Source organism: Coenobita brevimanus, chromosome 114, assembly GCF_032717465.1.
Source record: "Coenobita brevimanus isolate Jiangsu-jjx chromosome 114, ASM3271746v2, whole genome shotgun sequence".
NCBI lineage: Eukaryota > Metazoa > Arthropoda > Malacostraca > Decapoda > Coenobitidae > Coenobita > Coenobita brevimanus.
In genome coordinates this window covers 6,755,777-6,774,987 of record NC_137067.1, presented here as the reverse complement: position 1 = coordinate 6,774,987, position 19,211 = coordinate 6,755,777, and the positions used below count along the sequence as shown (strand labels likewise).

The window sequence follows — 19,211 nt, the reverse complement described above, 5'->3', positions numbered from 1 at the left end:
GCGGAGTCTCGTGTGAAGGAAGCTGAATTTCAAGCACAGGCTAAGGAGGCTGAGTTTCACGCACAAGTTGAACTTGCTAGGATTCAGGCAGACCATGAGTATCGCATGAAACAAGGTGGAACTGGATCATCTAGCTCTGATGATTTTGATGTGGCTAAAAATGTTAAACTTGTCCCTCCTTTTAATGAATCTGATTTAACAAAGTATTTTCAGTTGTTTGAGAGGGTAGCTACAGGTTTTAATTGGCCTAAGGAGTATTGGCCAGTACTCCTTCAAACTGTTCTCACCGGTAAAGCTCAAGTAACTTATGCATCTTTGCCTCAGGATCAATCTGATAATTATGATGTAGTTAAGAGCTTGATTCTTAAGGCCTATGAGCTTGTTCCTGAAGCTTATAGAGTAAAATTTAGGACAACTTACAAGCAAGATAAGCAATCCCATGTTGAGTATGCAAAAATCAAAGAAGATTTGTTAGAGCAGTGGTTAAATTCTAAGAATGTGGATTCTGATTTTGACAAATTTAAGCAGATGATTTTGCTGGAGGACTTCAAAAGGTGTATTTATAAAGATGTAAGCCTATATCTTGATGAGAAAAGAATAGATAATTTGTCTGATGCTGCAGTTTTAGCTGATGAGTATGTTCTCACTCACAAGAGATATTCTAGAGAAAAAGGGAAAGCTGAGAGTAAGTACGTTGCCTCTACTCAGAGTACAGGTAACAGGAAAGAGAATAAGGATGATGTTTCTCAGGAAGTAAATACCAGCTTCACCTCTAGATTTCAGAAAAGTAAATGTACTTATTGTAGTAAGCTTGGTCATACTACGGAGAGATGTTTCAGGAGACAGCGTGATGTGAACAAAAAGGAGTCTTTAAATATTCAGTCAATTGGTCTAGTGTCCACCCTTGAGAGTTCCCATAATTCTTTAACTGAGTTAACTGAACCTGCTTTGAGGGGTAACTTAAATTCTCATGATGGAGCTCCTCTTTTGAGTAGTAACGTGGGTGACACTCTCAAGAGTTCATGTGCTAATTTCCTGTCTGATGGTTTTGTCAGTCCTCTGGACAGTAATGACAGGAAATCAGTTCAAATATATCGTGATACAGGTGCTTGCCAATCCCTTATGCTGACCAGTGTTCTAGGCTCTAATGTTAATTCCTCTGATGAAACTGTAATCTTACAAGGTGTAGGGAATAATTACTTCTCTGTCCCTCTGTGCAGAGTGAATTTAGAGTCTGGTTTTGTTAATGGTTCTGTTATGGTTGGGTTGGTTGAGACACTCCCAATGTCAGGTGTAACTTTCTTACTTGGAAATGATATTGGTGGAAGTCAAGTGTGTCCAGCTCCTCAGTTGTCTAGTGAGCCAGTGGCTGCGTCCCAGGATTGTGATGTCCCTGATGTGTTCCCTGCATGTGCTGTCACTAGGGCTAAGTCTAAAGTTACTGGTGATTTAGAGGATAATGATGATGATGATGTTATCCTAGCTGACATTTTTCTTGCTAATTTGGACCACTCACCAGATGAGGCAGTACCCCGTAGTGTTGATAATTTGTCTCGTCAAGAGTTGGTTGAGTTGCAGGTTGCTGACCCTGAGTTGAAAGGTCTAGCTAACTCTGCTTACAGTGAAGAAGAGTCAGCCGGTGCTTCTACTTGTTATTATGTAAAGTCAGGAGTACTTATGAGGAAGTGGAGACCCCCAACAGCATCAGCCGACTGTGAATGGGAGGTTGTACATCAAGTTGTCATCCCTCGTGTTTGTAGGCAGGATATCATTAGAGTGGCTCATGATTCCAGTTTGGCAGGACACCTTGGAGTGAGGAAGACTGTGGCACGCATTTTGAAACACTTCTACTGGCCAGGTATCTTCAGGGATGTTTCCTGGTATTGTAAGTCTTGTCACACCTGTCAAGTTGTGGGGAAGTGTAATCAGACCGAAAAGGTTGCACCTCTAGTTCCCATTCCTCCTTTTGAGGCGCCTTTCACCCGTGTGTTGGTGGATATTGTGGGCCCTCTTCCTAAGACTTCTTCAGGATTTTCTTATGTGTTGACCATGATTGATATGGCTACTCGTTATCCTGAAGTCATTCCACTTAGAAATATCTCAGCAAAGAACGTGGTTAAGGAAATGCTAGGGTTCTTCACAAAGTTTGGTCTGCCCACGGAGGTACAGTCAGACCGGGGAAGTAATTTCATGTCAAACGTTTTCAAACAGTCTCTGAAAGAGTTGGGCATCACCCAGATCACGTCTTCAGCTTACCATCCCCAGACCCAAGGAGCGTTGGAGAGATATCATCAAACACTCAAATCGATGCTCAAGAAATACTGTTTGGAACATCAGAAAGACTGGGATAAAGGTCTTCCATTCGTTGTGTTTGCTGCAAGAGAATCTCCAAATGAATCACTGGGCTTCTCACCTTTTGAACTACTGTTTGGCCATGAAGTAAGAGGACCCCTTAAGCTACTCAAGGAATGCTGGCTGTCGGAGGAAGATGACGTCAACCTGCTGGAGTATGTGATGAATTTCAAAGAACGGCTGTCCACTGCTTTACAGCTGGCGAGAGAGAATTTAGGAGCTGCTCAGGAGAAGATGAAGACTTGGTATGATAAGAAGTCCAGGTTACGCCACTTTCAGCCAGGAGATCAGGTTTTGATTCTGCTACCAGTTCATGGGCAACCTCTTCAAGCCAAGTTTAGTGGCCCTTATTTCGTGGAGAAGAAACTCAGTGATGTCAGCTATGTCATCGCCACACCAGATCGTAGAAAGAGGAAGCAACTATGTCACATCAACATGCTAAAGTTATATCACAGGCGGGACGAAAATAATCCAGTCTGCACTGTAGCTGTTCCACCCGAGTCTGCAAGTGAAGCTCTCCCATGCAGTATGAGCCTGAGTGATAGTTTGGGGAAGAATCCTGATATCATGAATGATCTCCAGACTAAGCTTTCTCATCTACCACCCAAGGAAAGGCAGGAGTTTTCGGCATTACTGCAGGAGTACCCGCAAGTGTTCCGTGCCACTCCAGGAAGAACCACTGTGTTGATGCATGGTGTCGATGTTGGAGACGCAAAGCCAATTAAACTGCCTCCTTACCGTGTGAACCCAGTGAAAGTTCCTCTCATCCAGAAGGAGCTTGGCTACCTGTTGGACCACAAGATGATTGAGCCCTGTCAGAGCGAGTGGAGTTCTCCTGTCACTCTAGTCCCTAAGCCAGGTGGGTCACAGAGGCTTTGCATTGACTACAGACGTGTTAATCAGATAACTAAAACAGACACTTACCCTCTCCCTCGCGTGGAAGATTGCATAGACAAGATCGGAAAGGCTAGGTACATAAGTAAGTTTGATTTGTTAAAGGGATACTGGCAAGTACCTATGACTGAACGTGCTAGGGAGATCTCATGTTTTGTAACATTAGGAAAGACATTTGCATGTTCTGTAATGCCATGTACAGATTGTTTTAGAGTAATAAGAAATTTCCCTTGTAAATTTCTTTTTTCTTTGTGGGGAGGTGTTACATAGCCTATGATTTCATCATCCTTTGTGTAATTTTAACGCACAGTATGCTGCATGTTTGATCACGAGCGTGTTCTGCCTCAGTTCCCCCCTTCTACCGTTATAGTAGAGTAAGTCGACATCTCTGTTATACTTTGCGGGATTGTCATCTCTTTGTCCCCATGGCTTCATTTGCGCGTCCTTATTACAAGTTGTATCAAGCTCTGCTGGCCCCTATATAATGAGCTCAGTCTCTGCATCATGGCCACTTAGATCTGCTCCTCATTTTGTTCACATCTCTGTCCTCCCCTGTACAGATATTATTATTGTGAGTGCTCAAGAAGTCTCCAACCATCTAGCAGCTGTGTGTAATTTGAGTATAACTGTTGTTGCATTTTTTCTTGTACTGTATAGCATAAGTTTAATTTGTAGGCCTAGTGAAGTTTGTAGTTTATGTAGGGTTCTTTGTCAGTCATTTTTGATAATAGTTTGTATCTGTAATAATTTACCTGGCATTCACTGAGTATTATCTGGTATCTCATTTCATCAGGGCTGACTTAGATAAATTTACTCTTGCTAATTTCGTGTTAATAGAGGCTATTGCAGTTAACCATATATTTAACCTGTTTATTTGCCATTACATTATCCTTATGAGTTCTGAATGTTTTGTTGTTAGTTTGTGCATTAAACTTTAACTTGTAATTTTACCTAACTCTTTTGTTTTGAACCTGGAACTTTACGGGACAGTAGTGACTCTTAGTATTCTCACTTAGAGTGTACATTATCTTTCTCTGTTCCGTTACAATATATATATAGAATTTGTTATGTTTTCTACTCTCGCCGACTCTTCAAAACTCAGGAACCACCTGCTGAAACAAGTTCTGAGTCAGCAACCCTAGTTGCATCGTTGCTGATTTGTTACCTAGCCTGATCCTTTCCTTGTGGCATCTCCCCTCTCTCTGATGCCTCTACATAGGCTTCCTTCTCCAGCCCGTTCATGAACAGACTGAAGAGCCATTGAGACACAATGTATCCCTGACACAACCTCGCCTATACATTAAACCATTCACTATTTCTTGTTCATTTTCACACATGCCCTTTCTAATATGAAAAAGGGCTCTTCACAGTTCCACTCATTACAGACCTTTCGTATCTGTAACTACTTATCATACATGTTTTGAAGTAAAAGCCTAATCCCCACCCTTTTTACCACACCTAGGTCCTCTTATTCTCCTCTAAACCGGTGTTCTGTATGTTGTACTCGTACTACTCTCTGCACCACCACTAGGTTGACTATAGTCTACAATTTCAGCTTCTTTTTTGCCTCCCCCCCCCTGTGTCTTTTATACAGTGGAACAATACACACATTCTTCCTTTCTTCAGCTACCTCATTCTTGATCTAAGCAACCTTGACGAGTGACTAGAAATTCCACATTATTATCTCACTCCATTCTTGAGGCAATTTTGTTACAATGCCATCCATCATATCTGTACCATAACTCTTCATGTTTGGTACTTAGTTTCTATTCATTTCCTATCCTCTCACACCTTATAACCTATTGATATCAACCACTGTCATCATTGTCACTCTGTAACCATTTACATGTAAAGGTTTTTCGAAATACTTAATCCATATCTTTTTCACCTAATGAGAATCGGTAACCATTTCATTCCCCCCTCATGCTGTCTCTTCCACCCATATCTCGTTTTCCTCACACTATTTACTTCATTCCAGAACAACTCATTAACTCTCCGTGAAATTCACTGATAGTTTTCACCCTTTTTTTTTTTTTTTTTTTTTTTTTAATACAGCATTTTCTCGTGACTTTTTGCCATTCCCTCATGTATTCTCCTTACTCTCGTGTACTCCTCCCGTGCCGATACTCCCTCTACAGTATACTGCCTATATCTTTTAACCAGGGCCAGATTCATAAACACACTTAATATGAATTCCCTATCGTAATTGTGATATGTATTCTCAGAGAGAGTAAGGGAAGGACTGTGCAGTCTTTCCATGTTCTTTCCTCCTTAAAAAAACAAAACAAAAAATCGGTGCTAATTGCAGACTAGGGCAGGTTTACATACTTGTTTGATGGGAAAGACGAGGGAAAATGAATGCAAAGTTTCCCGCGTCTTTAGTTCTCCTTGAAAAACAAAAAGTCTGTTACGGAAAGAAATCGAGCGTAAATATGTTTAAAAATTCCACCCCAGACCTCTAGTGATATCATTCCATCATTTCCTACCTTCCCTCATTCCTCCACAAGCTTTTCTCATACCACACCCCTCCCTATCACTCTTAACCACAGCTGCCTTGAACTCTTTACATTCATCTCCCACACCTCTTAATCCAGTGCCTCTCACCCTGTACTACTCTCATTTTCTCTCGGTGTCTCACCATACACATATCGTTCGAAAGATCACCCATCCACCATTTCGTCCCCATCCACGTCCTTCCTATTGCCAATCGCTTTCCATCATTTTTACTGCTTCACCCAGAAAGGTCAAGTGTCCCATCTGCTGACCTCTTTAACGTACTGAAATCGGCCAAAGTTTCCTTCCCACCTCTGATAATCAAAGTATAGTCCATCAGAGCCCAGTGTCCTAAATTTCCTTCTATTCATGTATGTTTATAGATGTGTTATTTCTAAATTATGTGTATCCAGTTAACAACCTCTTCCAGAAAACACCTCAATACGCAGTTCACTTTCCTCATCTACTCCAGGAATCCTGTAGTGTTCTGTTACTTTCTCTGATGCCTTTACATTCATTCCCCTTACCAGAAGTACACGTCCTTTCTCCTCGAAATTTCTCACACGCATTCTTAACCCTTTCAGTCCGATAATGGATTTTTCAAAGTATTTTTGGAAGCACCAGAATTTACATTGAACTGGTGATGGATCCCTTTTTGTTAAGAGGTTACCACAATATCGTCTCTAATTCCAAAACTCGTCCGTAAGTTGAATAAAATCGTTCGAAGGTGGCAAGAGCGAAATGAAAATACGTCCTGTAAGTGAAGAGATTTATTCCCTCAAAAATCATTCCTCTCCTCTGTGGCTGTCACAGTCTCATCCATATGCATTATTAGCAACTAGCTATTTAGTCTCATCCTTACCCAATTAACCTAACACTTGCCTTTTAACACTCGTTCACATTCTGTCTTTTACAAGGTCGCAGAGTCACCCCGCCTTCAGTCGTAAGCCCATAGAGTTTATCTCCCTTAATTACCTTTGTGTAGTCGAGATGTATAAATTAGCTTTGACTAAGTACCGTCGGTAATTATGTAGTATATATCTAGCAGTTATAGTACTTTTAATCCCGTCTGACAAAGATCCCTAACCTCTTTCAGTCCAGTTAATGGCCGGATTTAGACAGACTGGAGGATAAGTTTGACAAGTAACCAAGGAGACTCCTACCTCGTAACTAGGACTCATCAAATTTCACACAACCTCGACTAAATATTCAAGCTTTGAGAGCCCAGTTCCCTCTGATGAAAGCAAACCAAATTTAGTATTCTGTTTCCACCTGTACAGCAGTGGACATAGGTAACGCTACACATCAGTACGATAAATAACGAGAAAACGAACACTAACATACGAAACCCAGTAATGCAGTCTTCCAAGATCAGCAAATTTTTCAAAATAATGCGTAAATGTTTCATAGTCGTTCGATAAAAAAAAAAAAAAAAGAGCGATATAACTGTCTGCAACTGTACACACGGTAAAAAAAAAAAAAAAGTATCGCGCGGGAGGGATGCGATGATATCCGAAGTGATCAATATAGCTTGAGTAGTACTTGGAAAATTGTCATCAGAATATGCATCCAGTAAAAATATCAACCATAAACTGTCATGAGAAACCTATCTATGACATACTAGTACTTATAGAGGCATGTTTGACAACAACGAGGAAAAATCATCAAACATTTCCAGAGTCCATCATCCGTGGCGTCAAATTGTTGCGGACCAAGTGTGCACCGATCCTTTTTTTTTTTTTTTTTTTTTTTCGCGTGTACCTCTACATCTGACTGGAGAGAAGCAGTAGCCAAGATTTTTCCTCATAGATTTCGGAACAAGTCCTTTTTACCGCTTTGCTCTGCACTTAACAAATCAGTAGTCTGTATCTTCCCTCATTTCCATGACATAAATCTTGTTGACGTTAAAGTATACATGTATCATACAAGACATTGTTAAGATGTACTTTACTTTGCACATTGCAGGTCAACATTCCCTTGTATTTTACTAATACAAATGATACTAAAATGATATATACAAGAGAATATCAAGGTGAAATATGTAAGATAAATCGTTAAGTAAAGGGTGCTACGAATCCTCCTATGCCATCAAGAATACGGCCTTGGTTTTCACAGTCTATCGACGCCATCGCCTGCCAAGCTGAGAATGTATTTTTTACCTTATTCATATTCTTGCTGTCTACTTAGGAAGGATCTTAGTAGTGAAACCAAGGCTGTGTGTATCCCCTTCCGTCCCAAAAGTTTTCACTCAGAGCTGGATAAAATCTTCTGGTGGTGACAAAAAGAAATTCGGAAAAAGTCATAGGAGTGGAGGAGTTAAGAAAGAGTACGAATTCCCTCCAGCCAGACTGTGATCAGAAATTGTGGCTCATAAGAGTGTAGTCTAGGGACGGAATTCTCATCGGTTAAGGAAGCTCCCTAACACCTATTTCTAAGCGAATTAATTTGCTCAATACATCTTACTGTCCTTCGTGTCACCTTCCAATATCACTAAACTCTGCATGAATAACGTACAAAAGGATATTAACCAACCATATCCAACAATAAATCACTAAGAAAGAGGTGTTAGGGAGCTTCCTTACTTGACGACAATGTGAACCTAGGACATAAATTAGCCCACTATTGCACTGCGGCTACTTCAGAATTAAGATATCCGTCATTTTCCTCCCTTACGCATCATAGCAAAGAGATTACCTGTAGCTGGATATACACACGAAGCCTCTCTCAGCTTTGGAATTTTAGCCAGCAAAGGAAGGTGAAAAGAAGACGAGGTGATATATTAGGTGCACTTTTGTCCTTGACCATACTTGCACGATCAAAAATTCGGTGACACTTTCCTGCTGGTTGTGGTGATGGAAGGTATCACACGAAATATTTATAAAAAATGACTGTAATATGAGATGGAAAGATGGAGTGAAGAGGTATATGAGAGAGGGGGTGTGTGAGCTGAGAGCAGGGACGTGAAATGGCGGGGGACAGGGCGACATGGAGGCCAATTGTTTGTGGCCACCCCGTACGGGATTAAGGTGTCTGGCAATAGATAGATAGATAGATTGTAATATAAACTGCACAACAAAAGTGAGGGGAAAATGAGAAAGAAAGATACATTTTGACTTTCAGAAAAAAATGAGAAATAAGGAATGCAGACCAGCACTGGCAGGGCGGCTGTCGGTGAATTTTTTCTTGTGATATGACATTCTGGAGCGTATCATGTAAAAAGTATATTGATTTCCCTTTTCTCTCTCTTTTGTTTCAGCGGCGGTGGTGGTGGCGGCTCCGGTGGGGGATCTGGCAGGGACGGTGAGTAATAATTCTCTTCGACAAGGAGTGTATGTTTTCATCCTTGTTTGTTTGTTAGTCTGTCTGTTAGCAGGATTACCCAAGAACTAAAAGAGAGATATGGACCAAATTTGGTGGGTAGATAGCCCATGTCCCAAGGAACAATCGATTAACTTTTTGGACCGATTCGGACGTATTATAGATTTTGAATCTGGAACACACATTTTGCGAAACCCTAATCAGTGATGAGAAAACCTAACCCTTTATGAAGAGTGGTTTGGAAATTACGTTGCCCTTGTAGGAGAGTGCTCTCCACTGTATGTATGAGTTCGCTGGGATATATATATATATATATATATATATATATATATATATATATTGACAGGCACCTACTTTGCATCCCACCTACACCGTATACCACTGCGGACACTAATATAGATCCACTTCAGTGCGATAAAAAACGGAGAGCGAACAATAACTTTGGAAACCTTGTGATGCGCTCTTCGGAATCCAGTAATTTTTTAGGATAATGTGGAAGAGTTTCATAATTGTTCGTCTTAGAAGTGAAGCGATATTCCTGACCACAACTGTGCAATCAATCCAGGAGAGAAGACCCTGATGTAGTCAAGGTGGAGGGTGCACACTCCCCTCCACCCTTATTGGACGGCGGGTCGTTCTTGGTCATTCCCCAGCACAGAGACTTGAGCCGTTTAACAGTCATGCTTATATAGTTTCTTCATATAGACCAGGAAACTGTCACCAATATGTATAATGAACGTACAAAGTGCTTACCCATTCTTCTACGCTACTTAAGAGCAATCCGGATAATATTAATTACATTACTAAGGCCTCCTACTGCAAAATGTGTGCTGATGGTCGGAGATTTAACTCTCTAGGTATAAAAATCTTCCCTTAAGTTGAATGGAATAGTCTGAAATGTAGTAAGAATAATATATAAACTGCATCACTAGAGGGAAGTGGTTACTTCAAAGCCTTATTTCTTTTCTGATGGAGATGGAGGTAAAAGATCCCGCCTCTCCTCAGGTCTTAACCCGATAGTCGTTACCTGCCACAATGCCCTTTGAGCAATCGGTAGACGTACATCATCTTTAGTTAACAAATAATTCTTCGTGGGTCCTCATGAGTCCGTGATTCTCCCATCATGCTAAGCCCACATCATTTTAGAGTCACATATTCCACAATGTTTCCCGCTGGTGAAGAAGGAAGCGAGGATAGAGAGCAACATTATCGGGAACTAGGAAGATATGAGCAATGTCCCCAGTCGATTTTATTCAGCTGAGAGTGAGTCATAGGAGCCTTGGAATATTAATTAAAATAACAATACATTTCAGAGTGCTTCCGGCTAGTGGAGAAGGAAGCGAGGATAGATGGCCGTATTGTTCGAGATTCCTACGACGTGCACAACATTCGTGAGTGTGAGCAGGTGTGTGAGCGGGCACGAAGCTACGTCTGCAAATCATTCTCATTCAGGTAAGATCCTGAATGGTTATGTTTACAGTAGGTCTCTTTTTACTTGATAGAACAGAGCCACTTCCACAACAGTAAGTAATGATGTATGTCGTGGCTGCGTGAAGTTTGATCACATTTATGAAGTACGAAAATGGCGCCTTGGCTACCAGTCCAATTGACATCAAATATGACTGCACTTGGCCATCAACTGCGCTAGAAAGGTTAGGGATCATTGTCAGATAAGAACCATGCATGGGACTGAGGTCTTCGGCCTCACAGCCGAGGCCGAAGCTTTTAGAAAACCACGAGGTCGAGGGCAAGAAAGCGACTGACCACGAGGTAGAAGCCAAAGACTTTAGAATGCAGGGTTCATGAGCCCTAAGCAAAAATACATTTATCTTACAATTTTGTAATCGTGTTCTGGGCAAAACAGAGGGAGTAAAAATCTTTAAATGTACTATTCCAGTAACAGTAATAATTAAAAGAAGAAACCGAGGTTCATGTATTGATCTGAAAAATGTATTCTTAAGGTAGGTGAGACCCCATCAAAGATAGCTCTAGGTGATCATGTGAGAGAGGAGAATAGGTGAGGTAAAGCATACGACAGTTCTTAACAAAAGCAAGAAGGTAGGTGAGGTAGGTTATAGGAAACTTAATTTACAGAAAGGCAAGAAAGTAAGTAAGAAAAGTAAGGGGGAAATTAAGTTATACAAAGGCAAGAGGTAGACGATGTAATCTATTACAGAGTTAATCAATGCAAAGGCAAGAAGGCAGGTGAGGAAAGCTATAGGAATGTTATTCTATTCAACAGTAAGAGGTACGAGAGGGAAGGCAAAGGAATGATAATTTATGCAAAAGCATCGAATGTCAACAATGCCTATAATTATTTCATAATGTTATATTTCGTAGTATTATTTTATGTAACGTTAAGCACAGCCACCAAGAAACTGTAAATACCACAACAAGGACTGGACATAGGGAAGGGCAAAACAGGTGAACTGCCAAAGAGGGTGGAGAAAGCAGTGATTACGAACTAGGGTGATGCATGTACCAGACATGCCGTAGTCCTAATCAGGAATCGTAATCCATGGAGTCTAGTCACATTCTTAAAGAATCGTAACCGTAATCGATTCCATTGTCTTCCCAGCTAAATATATCATAATCGTAATCGATTTCACTGCAAAAGTAATCGTAATCATGAATACATTGTGATGAATTGCTAGCTATGAAGCACAACTTAATGCTCGCCACAGAAAAACTTAAATTTTGGGAGGCAAAGCATTAGGCCTATACTAAGACTGTGAGTGTACTTAATTATTTAATGATTACATAAAATGTGCTCAAGAAAAATCTGCAGACGAAGGGAGAATTGGGTAAGAGAACTGAGCACGTTCAGTTACGCTGCTGGGCCCAATTGCAATTTTTTTTCCTGGCATGTTTGGTCATCCAGTCATGTTGGCACGTCGGATCGAGTGCCTCAAGAAGAGACTCAGCAACGTCGCCCCTTCGTCATCCCCCCACGCAAAGTAGGGTATTATGCCAAGTTAATGTTAGGTTCGGCCTAAGTTAGTTAAGTATAAGTTTGTTTACTATAAAATTTTATGGTTTAGTTAGCCGAAATGTCTCATCTGCTCCCCAGCAAAGGCAAGACATGCTGATTCATTACTCGCTGAACTCGCTCGGACGTTGCCAATATGACTGGGTGACTAAGTGTACCGGAAGAAAAAGAAAAGGTCCGGACGCTTGCCAGTAAGATAATGTAGGTTTGTAAATGTTGCGCCTTTTACACTTTCGCATTGAACAAAGTTATAAGTTTGTAACTTTGGTATTATTTTGAGGATATTCTAAGATATTCAGGTTTATTCTTAATTTCTGAATAATCCAGCGATTTATGAAAGTAAACCTGGCGACCTCTCGATATAATTTGTACTGGGAAGAGTGGCTGACTGGAGGCGGGTGATGAGTAAACTATTCCCTTCCACGTAATTTGTTGCATTTATAGACTGAAAGCCTGTACAAAATTTTACTTCTTTTTATGCTTAATATTCAGATCACATTTCAGCCACTAAAACTTCTCTTTGGTAAGGTAATAACGTCTTCTTTCGTTAATGTAATTTGTATTTGTAATCGAATACTAACCTTTCGAATCAAAATCGTAATTTATCCCAACGATCTGTGGTTGAAATTTTAAATGTTATCTTCTTAAGTAACGACAGTCGTAATCGATTCCATGGGTAATGTAATCATAATGGGACTGGTACGTACTATGGGGTATGAGAGAGAGAGAGAGAGAGAGAGAGAGAGAGAGAGAGAGAGAGAGAGAGAGAGAGAGAGAGAGAGAGCAAGGAGTAGGTAGAACTTTAAAAAAATGGCTTTGAACAATTCCGCGAACACTGCATACTAACCCCATACCAGAACACCATATTTTGTGAACAGTATCCTCAATTCCCAACTAACCACAGGAGGTATGGAGGTGGTGTGGTGAGGAAAGTGTCTCCTCCTAGGCTTCAGTACATGCAAACACTATACTTAGTTTTTTTTTTTATCGAGGCGAAGATGCACTGGGCAGGTTGGTGGTGAGTGGCTGAATGCAACATTACTTCAAAATTTTTTAACTTGTTAGTATTATTATTTGACATAACATATATCTGAGGGAGAAATTTGGGTTAGTAAATAAGTTTTCAGACATGTTGCATTCAGCCAGTCTTTACCAGCCTGTCAAGTGCATCTTCGCCTCAATAAAAAAAAAAAAAAGCTGAGTCGAGTGTCTCACGTACACCATAAGAGATAATCATATTGTGAGAATAGTATCTTTTGTTCCCATGTAACCACAATTCAACTTTTTTTTTTTTTTTTTTTTTCCGGCCTATCAACCATTGGGGCCGAAGCCCCTGGTTATTAAGGCCATGTATATATATATCTATCTATCTATCTATCTATATCTATATATACATATATATATATATATATATATATATATATATATATATATATATATATATATATATATACAAACATATATATATACATACACACACACACACACACACACACACACACACACACACACACACACTTCCATGCATACATACAGACACATTTTCATGCAAACGTACATATATATATAATAATTTTAATCTTATTTATTTTTTTTGTATTTTTATTTTTTTAATTTTTTCTTGGTTTTATATTTTTAATACCTTATAATATAAAGACAAACTAATCTAAAGACCCTAAAACTAATCACCTAACAGACAAATCGCTAACCTATACTAAATCCTACAGAGACAAATAGCTAGACCTACACTAATGGTAAAAATACCTCGACTAACAGAACATCATCGACTGCAGATATGTAATGCCTTTCTACATTACATACCTGCACTCATCACCTGGTGACTGTCAGTCGAGGCACAACCTAATATAGGGGACATCAATATATGAAAGGGCACCAGACGAGTCAGGAACATTTCCATATACGTCAGCTGTCGTCCCTAATTAGAACAACTTAAGCAAGATAATATAATGTATTTACATAATTTGTACAAAAAGTGAAGAACCTCGCCCAGCAGACCACCATCGACTGCAAGTGCCCAATACCTTCCTATATTGCACACTTGCACTCATCATCTGGTGACTGTCAGGCGAGGAACTTGGCTTAATGTAGGGGACATCTATATTAGAAATAGATCGGTGGGAGGAGGAACTATTTAAAATATGTCAACTGTCAACCCTAATTAATATTACAATATATACACATTTACTGTTCATAAAAACCATAACCACGCAGTAAATAAGTCACATCACTCTGATCAGTCCGGTCTCTCTCAAGAAAGCCATCAATTTATCAGTCATAACAATGTCCCCATCACCCAGGATGGTGGAAAGGGTGAAGGGGACGTCTACTGCGCCGCAGTAATTTATAAGTGAAGCGCGTTCACGAATAAATCGCCGACAGCGCAGGATGATATGACTAATAGATAACACCGCATTACAGATGTCACAGTGCGGTGGGAAGCGTCTTTCCATATATGGTTTTATGTGGGTTACAATGGTGGCATTAAGCCGTAACCGTGCCAACACTTTTTCTTCTAGGCGACTGGGACGGTTGGCAGTGTCCCAGTCGCCCAGGTACGGCTTACAAGTTGGAATATTTAGTCTGGTCCACTGACCTTGCCACAGAAGATTTATTGATTTCTTTCCGAGAGATAGACTCGACCGTAGATCACGAGGAACGTCCCAAGTCTCCTCGAGCTCTACAGCCGACTTTGCAAGTAAGTCAGCCTGCTCATTGCCGTAGATACGACAATGACCAGGCACCCAGATCAGCGTGAATGACTTGTTGCATGAATGCAACTTATTAACGATGCGGCCCTGGATCTCGTGAGAGTCCGTAGTGCAGGATGCAATTGCCTGAAGGGCTGATTTTGAATCTGAAAATATGACAAATGAGTCATGTCTAGAATTGAGAGCATAGTCTATGGCTTTGTCAATAGCAAAAAGTTCTGAAGTAAACACAGATGTATGAGTCGGCAACCGATACCTGAGGGCACATTCAGTCGACCACACACTTGCACCCACACATTCACTCGACTTGGAGCCGTCGGTGTACAATTGATGGGACCCCAAGTGACGAACAATGATGTTACGAAACAAGTGGTGGACCTCTGCCTCCGGCGCCTTGGCCTTTGGTGCTGGGAGCCATGTAACATCGACTGTAAAGCCGGGTGGCTCCCAAGGCGCTATATTTTTAAGCACCAACTTGTCACAGTCGCTGGGATCCACATCAAGCTCCTGAGTCAGTAAGTGGAGGCGAGCGGCAAGTGGCCGACGCACCCCCCGTAGAAGGTGGTGGTATTGACGCAGGGGGGTACAGGCCACATTGCCGATATTACCTTTTCTTAACGTCCTTATGCCGTAGGACAAGGCCAGGTGGTCACGGCGAATACGGAGGGGAGGCACATTCGCCTCCACTTCCATACGAGCCACACGGGTACACCAGACAGCTCCAAGACACATTCGCAAGCATTTATTCTGTAACACATCCAATCCTTTCAGCGTGGCATCAGATGCCGAGCCATACACCTGTGCGCCATAGTCTAGCTTTGATCGAATAAGGGACTTATACACCATTAATAAAGATTTTCTGTCGGCACCCCAGGTAGTACCCGCTAGGTACTTGAGGACATTTAACGGTTTATCACAACGAGCAAGCAAAGTATTAACGTGAAGTTTAAAATTCATTCTACGATCAAAATGTATTCCTAAAAATTTTACAGAATTTTGAAAAGGTACCGCCTGATTATCCAAAGTTAAGCACAAATTAGGTACGTTACGATTAGTGAAAACTATAGCGGCACACTTACGTACGGAAAACTTAAATCCCCACTGCAAGGCCCATTGGTGGACGGAGTCAATGGCTGCTTGAATCCGCCCAGCCGAAAATTGTGCATTACGGGAAGAGTGCCATATTGCACAATCGTCAGCGTAGAGTGAGTATTTAAGATTCCTCGGGATGGGAGCTGATGACAGAATATCATTGATCATAATACTAAATAAAGTAGGACTAAGCACACTTCCCTGTGGCACCCCGTTTTCCTGGATAAATATATCCGATGTTACGTTACGGGGCAATTTGACAGAGAAAGTTCTGTCCCTTAAGAAATTTGAAATAAAAACAGGCAAATTTCCTCTTAAACCATAAGCATAGAGCTTCATTAATATACCGTGTCGCCAGGTCATGTCATAGGCTTTATGGATGTCCAGGAACACCCCTATCATGAATTCTTTATTGGCAAATGCCTCTGCAATACAATGCTCCAAATTCATTAAATGATCTAGTGAACTTCTGTATTTACGGAAGCCACATTGTTGATCATTTAACAAATTCTTCGACTCTAAAACAAAAAGAAGCCTATTGTTAACCATACGTTCCATGACCTTACATAGACAAGAAGTCAACACAATAGGACGAAATGAAGTGGGATTCATAAGACGACCAGCCTCTTTGGGTATCGGTATGACGTGCGCAAAGTGCCATGAGTTTGGGAACGTTCGAGACGCCCAAATCTCATTGTACAATGCTAACATCTTAATCAGGTTGTCCTGATTAAGATGCTGGATCATACCGTACGTGATGGTGTCTGGTCCAGGGCTGGTGTCTTTACAGGATTTAAGGGCAAGGAGCAGTTCATCTAGCCTAAACTCTTGGTTGTACGGGGAGTCTACGTCTTCTGTGGCAAAGTCTAATATCCGTAGCTCAGCCGTGCGTTTATGATGTTGGAAACGCGGGTCATAATTGGCTGAGCTACTTACATGAGAAAAACTCCTGGCGAGGATGTTAGCAACGTCCACGGGCTCGTCATAGGTGGTGTTATTCACCTGCAAGGTTGTGACAGGGAAGTATGGGCGTTTATTATTTAATAATCTTATAGTGGACCAGACTTTATGTAATGGTGTTGTACGAGTCACCGTGGACACAAAGGACCGCCAGGAGTCACGTTTAGCCCTTCTTATTATTCTCCTTGCCTCAGCCCGTGCCTGTTTGTATGCAATAAAATTTTCCTCAGTGGGCTGACTATCAAAAATCCTGTATCTCCTATTGCGTTTTCTTAAAGCTTGTCGGCAATCCGGAGTCCACCAATGTGCTCTATGCTTTGCATGAACTGTAGAAGTCTTGGGAATAGCAGCCTCAGCTGCATGTAATATGGAAGTAGTTATATTTTCGACCTTAACATCTATGGTCTCCCCAGATATATCTAAATTGGCGATCCTTGAGAAGGATCCCCAATCTGCTTTCTTATAGTTAAATTTTGGAGGTGGAGGGTCCGAAATGATGTCGCGTGTATAAGAAAGACAGATGGGTAAATGATCACTTCCCAAGGAGTCGTCGTAGGGGTCCCATGAGAGATCTTGATGTATACCAGGGGAGGCCAAAGATAAGTCAATGGCCGAAAAGTTACCAGTACGATCATCTACACGAGTCGCTCTACCATCGTTCAGAAGACAGAGGTTGGACTGTAGTATTAGGTCGGCTACTTGCTCCCCACGACCATCAATCCTCAAGCTACCCCATTGATAGTGATGGGCGTTAAAATCGCCCAACACTAACTTATTTCCAGACAGATGTTCCACTAGTGAATTTAAAGCATCACTATCAATGGGGCCATGTGGAGGACAGTACAGAGAGCAAATAGACAGATACGTGTTATTAAATTTTACTCTGCAATCGACAGCTTCCAGAGTAGAATTTAGAATCACTTCCGTTTGTGGGTGTGATTTGTGTGTGTAAATGGCAACTCCGTGACCTTCATATCTTCTATACGGGTGGTAGTGTTTGAACTGTGGAGGATCAGGACGATCCTCCAGGCGCGTCTCCTGTAAGCAAACAACGTCTGGCCTGTGTATAGAAAGCAAGATTGCTATATTTTGTAACTTATTCCCAATACCTCTACAATTCCACTGTAGTATAGTGAATGCGGCGGTTTAAGATTTACGAGGGGGGCCAGTGTGTTTAGTTTTTTTATGCCGCCGCCACCAGGCGAGTGGCTACCGGGGGACCTTTCCCGGTGCTTACTCGTGGAGATCTCCATATTCTCATCAATAACAAGGCTCCCAGAATCCACCGAGGAAGAGCTATTCTTTCTCTCCCTCGCTGGACCAGGAGCGGGAAGGACATGAGGACGTGACTGTTTGGTGAGGGTGGTCAAGTTAATTTTATCTGACTTGTCAGGCTTCTGTTTTGACCGCACTGACTGCGAAGGAGCAGCGGCAGCCTGAGAGTATGAAGTGGCAATTGGGATGTCTGTCAGAGAGTTGGAACGTAAAGGAGGCTTAGGCTGAGAGGTATGGCGTGGGGCATGAGGAGTGAATGTAAGGTCAGTCTGTGTCTCCACCGTGCACATCACAGGACGGGACACAACCGCCGATGCATAGGAGACATTAGGTTTGGGAGTTGCATGAAACTCCTTCACCTTCTTCCTAGCATCGTAAAAGGATATGCCCTCAGTTGCCTTCACTGTGCAGACCTCTTTCTCCTCCTTCCACTTGGGACAAACCCGAGAGGAAGTGGGGTGAGCGCCCTGGCAGTGAAAGCAACATTCATTCTCTGATGTACAGTGGTCAGCAGAATGGCCTACAGCCGAACACTTGCCACATACTAGGTTAGAAGACCGACAAGCCTTTTCATGGTGTCCATATATCTGACATTTTGCACAACGAAGGGGGTTCGGGATGTATGGTCTGACATTGAAAATTTCGTATCCAACTTTCACATTGGCTGGAAGAGATACTTTTCCAAAAGTCAAAACAACTGTTGCGGTCTTTGTCCTTATACCTTCCGAAAATCTTGTAATAAACCTGGCCTCTATTACATCTTGCTGAGCAAGTTCCTGTACGATTTCTTCCTCTTCCATAGGCACCAGATCCCTGCAGGTGATAACACCCTTGCAGGAATTCATGGAGTGTGGGATCGTCGTCTGGACATCGTAACTGTGGAACTTCCTCAGTTTCAGCAAGTCCTTTACCTGGGCAGAATTGATTGTCTTTACCAAGAGATCTCCACTTGCAAGTTTTTTAACTTGTTCCACCTCACCTGCACACCCATCAATCACCTTCTTGATGATGAAGGGATTGAGGCTGGACAGGGGAGTGGAACCAACCGCATGAATCTGTACAAACTCGGCATTATTTACATTTATGTCAAGGTGGGTACGTGTCTGGGG

The 19,211-nt window shown here is 41.6% G+C and overlaps 1 protein-coding gene across 1 annotated transcript in view; it reads left to right on the top strand.

The window, feature by feature from the left end:
- LOC145418457 (uncharacterized) overlaps positions 1-19,211 on the top strand; it is a 149,901-nt gene that overhangs the window by 100,126 nt on the left and 30,564 nt on the right. Inside the window, exons 7-8 of the mRNA XM_080286874.1 lie at positions 8,996-9,039; positions 10,371-10,509. Coding sequence (XP_080143000.1) covers positions 8,996-9,039; positions 10,371-10,509 — 183 coding nt within the window. The remainder of the gene's footprint in view (positions 1-8,995; positions 9,040-10,370; positions 10,510-19,211) is intronic.